Source organism: Tuber melanosporum, assembly GCF_000151645.1.
Source record: "Tuber melanosporum whole genome shotgun sequence assembly, scaffold_192, strain Mel28".
NCBI classification, from domain to species: domain Eukaryota; kingdom Fungi; phylum Ascomycota; class Pezizomycetes; order Pezizales; family Tuberaceae; genus Tuber; species Tuber melanosporum.
This window is the reverse complement of record NW_003298855.1, coordinates 111,835-124,334: the sequence shown is the minus strand read 5'-3', so window position 1 is coordinate 124,334 and position 12,500 is coordinate 111,835. Positions and strand designations below refer to the sequence as shown.

At 44.2% G+C, this 12,500-nt stretch overlaps 1 protein-coding gene across 1 annotated transcript; it reads left to right on the top strand.

The window, feature by feature from the left end:
• Window positions 1-9,473: 9,473 nt before the first annotated feature.
• Window positions 9,474-11,009, top strand: GSTUM_00000534001 (uncharacterized protein; the record flags this gene model as incomplete). The annotated part of the gene is made up of 2 exons (XM_002837556.1): window positions 9,474-9,517; window positions 9,587-11,009. The coding sequence occupies 2 exons, from the start codon at window positions 9,474-9,476 to the stop codon at window positions 11,007-11,009; spliced, it is 1,467 nt and encodes a 488-aa protein (XP_002837602.1).
• Between the last annotated feature and the right edge of the window lie 1,491 nt (window positions 11,010-12,500).

The following is a 12,500-nucleotide window of genomic DNA, read 5'->3' as shown; positions in this document are numbered from 1 at the left end:
TGGCATCGCATGGTATCGGGTGGACTACATGTATGTCGCGTGGAAAGGGAAAGAGTGCTTTTGCATAGCCTTGAACTTCACTGTGGAGTACCACCCACGACAAAACCGGGCGGGTGAAGAACATAACAGAGATCAGTAACAAGTAATTTTTGCTACCCTGCTTTGGTGATTCCCCTCTCTGCTCACCCGCTCGGTTTCGCCGTGGGTACGGTGAAGACTGTACTGGACCTGCTGAACACCCGCGCCCACGGTAAGAGGTGCTGGGGGGGGGCGGGATGTGTTATTGTTATTGTTAATGCCGCAAACATTAGGATGGAGTAAACCACGGTACGCTCTACAATACCGGTAGTGGTGGGCATTCTGTTCGGCCCATTTTCGGGGGGTTCTCACGACGACAGGGGGCTTCTCTCTCTCTCTCTCTTTTTTCTGCACAATTCATTCACTTCCAAACCGCATCTTTCAAAAACATGGGGTATCATCTGTTTCCATAGCTTCCAAGTGGCCAGAACGAACTGACGAACGAATGGATGAATGGATGTCTGGTGGCGCGTGTGATGTAGATGGCGTTGAGCTAATTTCGTTGATGGACTTTTAATTGGGTACCGTAAAAACAATAGAAAGGCAGTACTAGTACAGTATTAGATCACCACCGGCTTGGTCTGACGGGTCAACAGAACCTCGAAAATTAGTTAACGAGATCCGATCCTTCTAGCGGGCTAATACTACACCGTGTCAGGAAAATTCTAATCCTTCTGGGGGGAGCTTTGTCTCTGAGGTTGCAGATTGCAGGACGGAGATAGCGGACTCCAAGAATTTTTAAGGTACCAGGTACGGTACGGCATATGGAATGGCACTTGGGGGGCCCGATATAAATAACCAGTAGCACACCGATATCGAAGTGTGTGATACCCCACCGCATTTCTGCACGACAAGTTCACAATAGCATTGGCAGGTTGACTCTTGGCTTATCGCACCCTGGTTTGGGAGCGCCACGGGTGTGTGCTTACTTGTATCGTAGCTGACACCTTGAGCCAATACCTATATCATGCCCATAGTAGTGGATTTATGTCGGATGCGCTGTTGGAATATCAATAGTCTATTATAATAGTTATGGCTGGATCGTATTGTGCGCGGCAGAGTGCAGCTCAATCCAGTATCAGTACTCAAAAAGGTAACTGTACAGCACGGTAACAGAAGTCCATCTATACATCAAGGTACCCCCCCCCCTCTCTACCAGTCATTCCGAGACCCAAAACGGACGTGTGGAGCCCAGTACTTTGCAAGTACAGTGCAAGTACAGTCGCACCTCGCTATAATGGACCACTTTGTATGAGAAACCTCGCCATTACGAATGAATCGTACGGGAATCAAGACCCTTGCTCTGATACAAACAGTACTGAAAGAATAATAATTGGTCAGATCAATGAATGGTAATTGTAGTTGGTTCGAAGAGGTTTTGGATAGAACAGTGGATAGATAAAAACAAAAGGGCTTAAAATCAAACAAGGATCCACGATAGGTTGGAACAGCATAGTCCTTGGGCTTATTCCTGTCTAAAATTGTAGTTGTTTAAATTTACTCCAACTTAACTCATATATTTGTTTCGATAGTATTCGGATTTTGTAGTTCAAACTTGTTCCCTTTCATGGGTTCGTACGTGGTTGAAAACTCTATCGAGATGAAAGATGAGAGAAATCCCTTAAGAACAACAAGTAAATTTTCTCTCTCTCAACTCCCAAATGATCCCATCCATCATAACAAAATCCTAGAAACCTTCACCTTGATACCTCAAAAGTTATTCAAACTAGAAAAGACCTGAATTAGCATTTTTCCTCCAACAGTACTAGAAAATTTTTTAAGTCATTGTAATGGGAAAATAGGAGTTACCCGGCCATTGCATAACCTAAAGCTTGGCAGAAACATTGCTTATGGTCAATTCAGGAGCATGCACTATTAGTGACTTCACCACCTTCCACACCAACAAACTGTAAGAGAATGGCCCCTTCAGATCTGTTAGGAATACCATGATCCGATACCTAGGAACCACCCTAAGTAGGGTAACCACTCTCAGAATCAGAATCCATAGTCTCCAACACCCCCTGCTGGCCCCCTTATGGGACCCCCACATTAACATACATATAGATCTCAGTTGCGTCCTGTGACTATAATACTACAGAATTGAAGGTATAGGAATAACAGCACATACATCACTGCCGTCTGTCTGACTGGATCCTGTTCGCAGGATATATGAGAGGGAATCTTGGGATAGGTCTAGGAAGTAGAACAGAGTAAATCCGTCAACTATACAGGAAGTTACAAGGCTTCAAAAATATGACATTTTTGGTATAGGCCATAGGTAACAGGACATTTTTATGCAAAGAGATGGTATCAAATGATAAAGGATCTCAATGAGAAACTAATACATTCGCATCTACCCTACGATAGCTAGAAGAGTCTAGAACTCCAAAGAATACTACTGCAGAAACCAATAGACTTCACGGAGTTTTACAACTGGGTTTCAGAACATGTTATGGCTGTTGGAATAATTCCTAATACTAAAACAACGATGAAAATCCTGCTACCCAGAGCAATCAAGAGTTGCGGACAGTGGAATTATCTATCAGTCTGGTGAAATAGTTTCCTGCAAATTAGTAGAAAGTTCTTTGGAAGATATCTGTTGATTGGGTAGAGAGTTATGAAGATTTGAAGTCAGGTGACCTAGAAGGGTTGTGATGACAACTACCTTCACAGATACAACCCGCAGATGACACTGATCATTTCATCAATGATAGAGATAATTGGGGCCAACTCAGTTTGACTTGAGAACTAGGCCATAAGTCTAAAGACTCTAATGATCAGGTAATTACTATTGGAAACAGTATAATTCCTAGTTAGTTATATTGTAATTACTAAAGAAGGTGTGGTGATTTTCAGGGTCTCTAGGTGTTCGCACCTTTGAAGAATACCCGATATTGTGAGTTACAATCAGAGAGGTACATAGTTGTATACTACATAGATGTAGTCAGTAAACACTCAGACGTAGAATATAAAAATTGAAGTGCCTCCCAAGCTTTTAGACATCATCAAGCAACCAAGAAGAGACCTTAACAATATAATATTGTTTTTACAATTCTATCTTACTTTACCTATTCTACTTCACTCTTAGTAGTCATAAACAAAACGAGTGAATCTGTATCTTCCTAGACAATCTCTGTCTACAGAAATGAATCTTGGTTGGCCTAGACAACTCTAAAGTCTATCAGGTTGTCTCTACCTAACAAGATCTCACAAAATGTAGGTAAATCTCAAGTCATATATAAGGGATTAGGTAATATAAATATAGGAAAAGAGATCACTTCCAAGAGGTAGGCAGTGATTGTTACTATGCGTCAGCATGGGTTTAAGTATCAGGCAATCAGAACTCATACAAGAGTGGTCATTTCAACTGTAAAAGGCATTTACTTGTGAGCGGTACAAAATGCAGTCACATTAGCCAGAAAGGAACTACAAGCAAGAATAATTCTGAGTCAAGCTCCTACAGAGCAAGGGTTGGATATCCTTGCTCATCCAGGTGTCAATTCTTTGATGAATAACTTAGAGAATAGGTAGCAGGGTCTTACAATGGGCAGTTTATCAGTTTTAGATGAAGGAGGTGGGACTGGCATAAGCTTTTTAAAGCAACTGGGAGTTGCTAATCTGGAGAGACAGGAATTGGGACCTCTGGAAATCGTTCGAGGTCTTAAAAGAGTCTGTGATGAGGGGGTCTTAGCTTATCAGATTCTGAGACTCTTGGGAGTAGGGTTTAATACTCTGAGAGTCGCAGAAGAGAGTGATTTAAGGAGAGTTTCAAGGGAGAGGCAATTGGTATTAGATACAAGAGAAAACAGGCAAAAAGCTAATTGAAAGAACATGATTCGATATCTTAGGGACAAGTACCAGTTGAATGGGCAGAGGAGAGAAGAAATGGAATATCCAATTTCAGCTGGCAGGACTGTGGAAATACTTGGTAGTGGTTTGGGTATTTCAGGGATATGGATTAGGTATAGTTTAACTTGCCAAATAGGTAATACTATGGAGTTGGATAGGGAGGGTAGGAGTATTCTGGAGGAGAGAGAATTCGGAAGTGGTTGCTTTGATCCAGTTGTTCCTATCAGTTTCCTGATACCGATCGACTACATTCCTCCGTTTCAAAACAGAGAGGCTCTGTGCATGGCAGATTCAGAAGTTATTGTTCTGCAAAATAGTTCTATTTTTCAGAATCTTGCAGGGAGTGAAGTTCTACTATGGCCCACAGGAGAAATTAATAGGTTGGGTACACTAGAGAGAAAGGTGTAGCAGTTGGGCTATTACAAAATACAAGAGCAGAATTGAATATCAGGGAGGACACAAGTAGGGTAGAAGCAACGTCTGAGACTGTGGAGTATTTGTCGAGTATGGATATGCTTGAGGTTATAAAAGTGCAGGATTCACCTGATCAAATTTCACTTTTAGAATTGATATCGTCTAAATGTTTAGATTCACAACCACACTCCAGCTGCTTGGTTGTCTTATCGGAGACAGATAAAGATCATCTTATTCGTACCGTTAAATACAACTTCACTACCTGGTGAATGAGTCTTGTGGATATCAGTCGGGACTATCTCATATTTCTAATACTATAGTATGGAAGGCCTTATACCAGCATAGTATTAAGGCCTATTGAAAGGAATTTAAATTTATACTCAAGCCTGAAAATAAAATGATATGACTTGCCTATTGCAATGAAAGAAACTCATGGAGTATTAGAGATTGAGCCAACTATGACTTTACCAATGAAATGTCTATTGAAGTAAGAGGATTGTTTAGGTTAAATCTTGTATAGAGGGACAAGACTGAGCAATGACATAGCGACTGTGTGAGGGCAATAAAAAAACACAGTGCTTCAGTTATGTGCTGGGGTATGATTAGATGGGAATAGAAAGGCCTTTTTCATGTATAGGAATCTGAAACTAATGATGAAAATGAAGAAGCAGCAAAGACAATTGCTCTACTAGAAGCAGAAAGGTTTACTGAAGAAACTCAGCTAAATGAAGCTTGGAGGGCATCTGCGGGATGGGCACAGTTAAAAATTGTGGAGCAGCATGCATATAATGTAACCGGTACGGGTACTCGGTTATTGGTTTTGTTTTATGTTTTGTTTTAAGTATCGCTTTAATACTTGGTTTGTTTTAAGTATTGTTTGATACTTGGTTTTGTTTTATGTTTTGTTTTAAGTATCGCTTTGATACTTGGTTTGTTTTAAATATTGTTTGATACTTGGTTTTGTTTTATATTTTGTTTTAAGTATCGCTTTGATACTTGGTTTGTTTTAAGTATTGTTTGATACTTGGTTTTGTTTTATGTTTTGTTTTAAGTATCGCTTTGATACTTGGTTTGTTTTAAGTATTGTTTGATACTTGGTTTTGTTTTATGTTTTGTTTTAAGTATCACTTTGATACTTGGTTTGTTTTAAGTATTGTTTGATACTTGGTTTTGTTTTATGTTTTGTTTTAAGTATCGCTTTGATACTTGGTTTGTTTTAAGTATCGTTTGATACTTGGTTTTGTTTTATGTTTTGTTTTAAGTATCGCTTTAATACTTGGTTTGTTTTAAGTATCGTTTGATACTTGGTTTTGTTTTATGTTTTGTTTTAAGTATCGTTTTGATACTTAATTAGTTTCACCAAAGTGTACCGTTTGATACCTTTGATTAGTTTCGTTCATGATAGACATGAACAAAATTGTGTATTTAAAGACCGCCTGTTTCTATGATAGAAAAGGCAGACTTCGACAGACAGTATTTCAATATACTTGGTTGAACGGTTACTTCTTTGTTCCTCAGTACATCCTCAAAGCCTCCTTTAGTTCTCAGCTCTCGCCTCCTCTCTGGAAGAGCAGGCCACCTGCCAACTATCGTACCTTTTACCGATAACGTGATTAGCACCTTGCGAACACGTTACATATAAGATACAATGGCATTTGAAAAAGCATAAGGGAGTAGCAAAAAAGCAGGTACCACAGACCTGGTGGGCAAAAAAAATATAAAATAGAAAAATACAAGTAGGGTGATAGGAATGGGGTAGACTCCTGTTGGTATGTTAAGGCTGTTGTCCGGCCAATTCTATGGCCTGAATGTCACCGCAGACTCAAGCAAAATCTATTGTTTATATTAATAAAACATAATGTACACTCATACAGCTCTTATTATACAACAAGAGAGCGAGAAAAAGAAGGCATTCAGAAGGTAAATTGGCCTCCCAATTCACCTGATCTCAATACTATTGAGCACATATGGGCTCTTATGAAGAGTCATATTCAAACTTGACGAGGGGTTGAAAGGATTAAATCTGTATCTCAAATGAAGACCATCTTAACCGAAGAGTGGGATGGTATTTCAATTGAAGAAATTCATAAGGAAGTAGCTAAACTGCCTACTATCCTTGTTTGCTGTATTGCTGTTAATGGTAGTAACAATTTTTATGTAGTCTCCCGTTACCCCCCTACTCTCCTCCTTTCCCCCCCCTCTCGCCAACATCTTCTTTCTTATACTATTATTTTAGCCTCAAATTTTCCTATTATTTATTGTCTATTTTAATTTTCTTTCTATAAGCCTGCTTGACTAAATCTATTTCTCTTGGTCTTCTCAAATAGCTATATTGATGCTGTACTTTTAGATTTGTTTACAATTGCTTCCTTTAGAGCCCTCACAGATATACCATAAGCGATGTTTTTCCGCCAAGCTCTAAGTTACACAATAACCGTGTAACTCCTCTTTTCCCATTACGATGACTTAAAAAATTTTCTAGTACTCGCTATAAGGAATTCACCCTAAAACCTCGTTATAACGAACAAAACACCCCAACTCTTGGCGTTCTTTATAACGAGGTGCGACTGTACTAGTACGAGTACATGCAAATGTATAAACGGACCCTACCGTAGTGCCACACCATACCGGTACTTTTACCATGATTCCTGCCAACGCCTCATTGGGAAACGGTTGATAGTGTAACCAGCCCAACATCAAATGGTACAAGTGCAACCTCAAAGAAACATCTCGGATTTCCGCACTACAAAGTGATCTAGAGTACCGTAATTGTTTTCCTCGCCTAAGGAGAGCCACTGCGATCCTAGTGTTTTGCGAGCTGCGTAGTATGATGGGTAGAATGTCTTTTTTACGGGTATGTGGGCTAGGTCGACTCGGGGGCGAAAGACAATCTAAAAATGTTTGGTTTCGCACCTGAACACAAAGGTCCTGAACACAAAGGTAACAGGTACTCGAGTACACGTAACTTATGATAGCGGGGTTGGGCACGGGCCTGCTTGCTTACTCCATGGAGGGGTGTTCCCTGTACTCGCACAAGTAGGTAGCTTAATACCGGTAGGTACAACACCATACTCGTACAGGTACTGCCGATACCTAGGGATGATTATGCGAGGAGGCATTTTTCTTCCCGTCCAAGTTACTCGACTAGTCTAGCGGTAGATCGATTGGAGCCCTAAAGCTAGCAGAATACTAGTATTCGCTTAGCCACAAGTGCAATAATTAATCGGTTAAAAATGGTAGAAATAGCAATGCTTACCCTACTTAATGATTGCAAATATAATAGTTGGCATCGGCCGTGGTGATGAATGTCAACACCACCGTCGTCCCGCAACGGTAGAGATCCGGGATCAGGGAATTGCTTGGACTGTGTTCGAACTATGATAACGCTTGAGCTGGTGAGTTCTCTGCTGAGTTGTACCGGTACTAGTACAGTGCTGGCACGGTATCTTTTCCTGGGTGTCTCTTCCCCCCCAGCAAAAAGCCACTGAACTCGTAACTGCGCTACACAGAAGGCTCATGTCACTTGCAGGTTCATAATCGCGATAACTTAAGTCTACGATACCGTACTGTACGCGAGCCCGAGGCACCGACAACCCGCGCTCGTACAATATGCTGTGCTCGGAAAACCCTACCACAGCAAACATGCGAGCGTATCGGCCTGGCGATGTGGTGGTACATGTACTTCTCCACGATCGGGTGCGAGGAGAGAAAAAAAGAAAAGAAAACCACCAGCCCAGCCAGCCCCAGCCATCCACCACACATCATAGACGAGGAGAAACACTCGAGACTCATTTCGTCTGGCTTTTCGCACTTCAGTTCTGCAGTGTGCGCCCATTAGCGCTCCTCTCCCGTCCTTTCCTTGTATGGTTGTACCGCTTCAAGCTAGTACCCTATCAACCGTCTTCAGGCACCAGGGACAATATGATGACCTTGTTCACGTTCCAGGACCTGACTAGAAAAGTCAAGGACAGGCAAGGGCAGAAAATGGCATGACCGGATCTTGGTGTCCTTGCACTGTGTTCTTTATGGTTATACACAGTAAATTTACAACTAATGGAGAGATATTCGCCATCCTGAGTCGCAGACCAAGTAAGTCAGTGGCCTCTATCGTGATAGAGCAGCACGGTAAATATGAGGAAAATAATAGCTCGAATCCCAAAGTTTCCACAAGCACGCCCAAATATCTAGTTTTTTTTCAGGATCCTTTTCTCTCTCCATTTGCTTGGTGGAAGAGAAGGGAAAAATAATCGAAAGGATACTCCCACCGACTGTTCCAGCAATTCAATTCCGTCCTTCCTGGTACCGGTTTTGGTACCTACCCATATCACATCACACCCGTGCGTCACTCATCTCTCGCGCGAGCACACTTCACTCGATTTCGTAAGTGTAGGCTTTTTTCTTTTCCTGTCTCTCCTCCTCACCCTCAATCGGTTTTGTAGTCCTTTGTCTTCCTTGTTCCGCCCTCCTCCGCCCTCTTCTGTGCCTTTCCTTTTTTGTGGGAGAGAATTGACATGATAAAAGGGTGACCGTGCCCAGCGCCTTTGATTGACCCGGTCAGGCCCTGAGTGAGTGGAAAGCGCGAGCATTCCATTCCGTACAGCTTCAATTCCTCATCCCGCTCCCAAAGACAATGTACGCTAAATACTCCCTTGCTGCGCTCCTCGCGACGACAGCGGGAGTTCTCGCACATCCCGGCGGTCCTAGAATCGCGGGGAGAGGAGGATTCCTTAACCTAGAAGATTTGCAACCCCTCGTCAAGAGAGCGCCGAGTCCGGATGGGAGCTGCGGTGGACCGAATGCGTATACTTGCCCCGAGACTGTGAATAGGTGTTGCTCGCAATATGGTATGGGCAATTCCCCTCTCTCTTCTTGGGATTTTTATATGATTGCCCTGTGAATTGGGCAATTGATTGAACCGACTGATTGATCAACGGTGTTGTGCAGGATGGTGCGGTGATACTGATCTCCATTGTCAAAGTTCGGAGAATTGCCAGGCTGCTTTTGGTGTATGCGTAACCACGCCCGCAGGCGGAGGGGCTGGGCGGTGCGGGAGACAGGCCAGCGGGGCACACTGCCCTGCCGGGCAGTGTTGTTCTGAAGGCGGTTACTGCGGGACCACAAAAGATCATTGCATGTCCCCGTTGTGCCAGCTTGGGTATGGTATCTGTGACGCCGAGTATGTTTCTCCTCTTCTAAATTCAGGCGATTGAGCCGTGCTCTGTGGATGCTAACGTGTTGAATTCAGTACCCTGCCGAGTGGTGGCACAACAGAGCAAGTTGCACGGCCCCATGTGGGGACTGTGCCATACAATATTTTCGACGATTGCATTATACCCGGCGATGTCGCGTTGACTTTCGATGATGGCCCCGGTGTGTATACAAACGGCATGGTCGATCTTCTCGACTCCTTTAATGCAAAAGCCACGTTCTACATTACTGGCATCAACAATGGAAAGGGCGCAATTGACACTACCTCAGCATGGGCGGACGTGATCCGGAAGATGAATGCAAACGGTCACCAAATCGCCTCTCATACCTGGTCGCACGCCGACCTTTCGACCCTTAGCGAGGCCGGGCGCCGTGGTGAGATGATTAAGCTTGAAATGGCTCTTCGTAACATTCTTGGCTTCTTTCCGACATATATGCGCCCGCCTTATTCTTCGTGCAACGCTGCATGCGTAGCTACGATGAGTGCTTTGGGGTACCACATCACGTACTTTGACCTGGACACGGACGATTACAATCAGAACACGCCCCAGAAGATTCAAGTTGCCAAAAATAACTTTGACAATGCGATCAACCCTTCCAATCCTGCTGCTGATGCATTCCTTGCAATTGCTCATGATATCCACCAGACCACCGCACAGAATCTGACCGAACACCTGCTCAGGACTTTACAACAGAAGGGATACAAGGCTGTCACTGTAGGTGAGTGTATGGGGGATCCAAAGGAGAATTGGTATCGTGCTGCCGGCCCAGGGCCTAGCTTTACCTCTGAAATTGTTACTCCTACCTCTCAACCCACCACCTCTACCTCCCAGAGTTCCACCTCCACCACCAGCCCGACCTCTTCCTCTTCAAGCTCTTCAACCACTTCAACCTCTTCGAGCTCTTCAACCACTTCAACCACTTCAACCACTTCAACCACTTCAGCCACTTCAACCACTTCAACCACTTCAACCACTTCAACCACTTCAACCACTTCAACCACTTCAACCTCTTCAACTTCTTCGAGCTCCAGCTCCAGCTCCACCGCTCGCCCCGCCACTCGCTCGACTATCACCACCACCTCCTCCACTTCCACCCCCGCCCCCACCACCACTACCACATCTTCTCCTACCAGCTCCACCCCCAAACCCCCCACATCCACAACCACAACCCCGAGCACCACCACCTCGAAACCCCCAAGCCCAACCAGCTCCTGCGCTTTCTTGGTCGGCAGATGGTGCGCAGAGCCACTCCCAACCTACAACAATGTCGAAGGATGCATGGCAAGTACAAACAAATGCTGGAAGCAAGGCAACTACTGTTGGCTCGCAACCGACTCCATGAGCTGCAGATACTACCTAGGTGTGTGTCTAGCACAAGAAGAGCATTGCACGTCCTGCCAGGAGGCTGGCTCCACGAGCTGCGCATATGTAACACCGGTTTATCCCAAGCCGACGTAGGAGGGGATAGTCATGTAATTTATGATATTGTAATGATGGGTCTGATGTCTTATTTTCTTTCTTTTTTTTAATGTCTTATGGTTTCACGGATCGGATCAAGAATGAGTTGTATGATGAAGATGGGGGTGGGCGAGTCGCGAAGGCGTATAACGTCCTTTTTTTCTCTTTTGAAGTTGCTGATGAATGTTATGTTACGGTGCGATCCGACACACTATTAAGTTAATGATGATGTATGTACCATGAAAGGTTTATTTTACCTGTGGAGTTGAATGAATGGAACGGACAACCGCAAATCTTGGATAGAAGAAAGCCCGACCACATAAAGTGAAAAAATGGCATCATAGCTGGGAAACGGGCGTTACTCGAGTCATCATACGGTAAGGGGATCCCCAGCCTTCCCCCCATTCCGGGGACCTTCTGAAACGCTCAAGTGAGTGATCAAGTGTGATGAGACGTTCTGGGCGCGGAGATCCTACTATTGCGAGCTTGGCCGTCACACCGTTAACTTACACAACTCAACTCGACTCGCCAAACACTCTCGCACCTCTATCGGAGTACGAGTACGAGTAAAAATTTCAACTCGGACAATTTCACTTCATCTGCCAGAGCCCGTGCACATAGCTAAAAAATCAACTCAATTTCCAAAAATCTTTTTCATCCACTGGCATATCAATAGTTTCAAAAAAAAAAAAACAGAGCTCCTACAGGAATTACTGTACTGTACTAGTACTTCCCTGACGCGCAAGTCCTATCTCCGTACAAGTTAACGGGGCATAATAATCCCAACCAATTTCGATTCCCCGGGCTGGTCATCTTAATCTCCCCAAGTTAACGGCCGGTGACTAACCAACTGGCAACGAAGAAGCTCTTATCACTAGGCGGGTTCGCGCATTGTTGACCGACTTGCAGCGGAACGTGCAGGAAAAGAAAAAGAAACAGCACTTTGTGATCTCTCGAGTCGATCACTTGTTGCGCGCAGTGGTGGTGGCTTACTCGTGCCAAGTTGTACGAGTACGCGCCACAACCTTGGCACGAGTCATTGCGGTGGAATATGGTTGTTCCGCGCAACTGGAAAGGCATAGGTCAAGATTGGACGGGAGGTACCGGGGGGGGGGATGAGGGGTGGATGTTTGCGGGGCTACTGTGATTTTGCTTTAGGGTGGAATTCGCCGTATATGGATAGCATAATGCCTGCTAGAGGGGAATGGCGATTTGTTGGCGTTTATTGCGGTAGTGGTAGTGATGTCTTTCGCTCGCATCGGTACTAGTATGGTACTGTATCATTCTTGACTTTTTTTGAGGTCCCCGGAAACGTGCTCATGGCATAGGTTGCGGTAGTTCCCGCCGTGAAGCCATCGATTATGCCGTGAATGAATAACCTATTGTTTTCCATTGTGTAGGCTTTGAAAGACGCTGGGTGTGTGGCCACGACTTCACGGTGCCTTGGATTGACGGGGGGTTTCTGGGATATGGCTCCGGGCAGGAGGGACC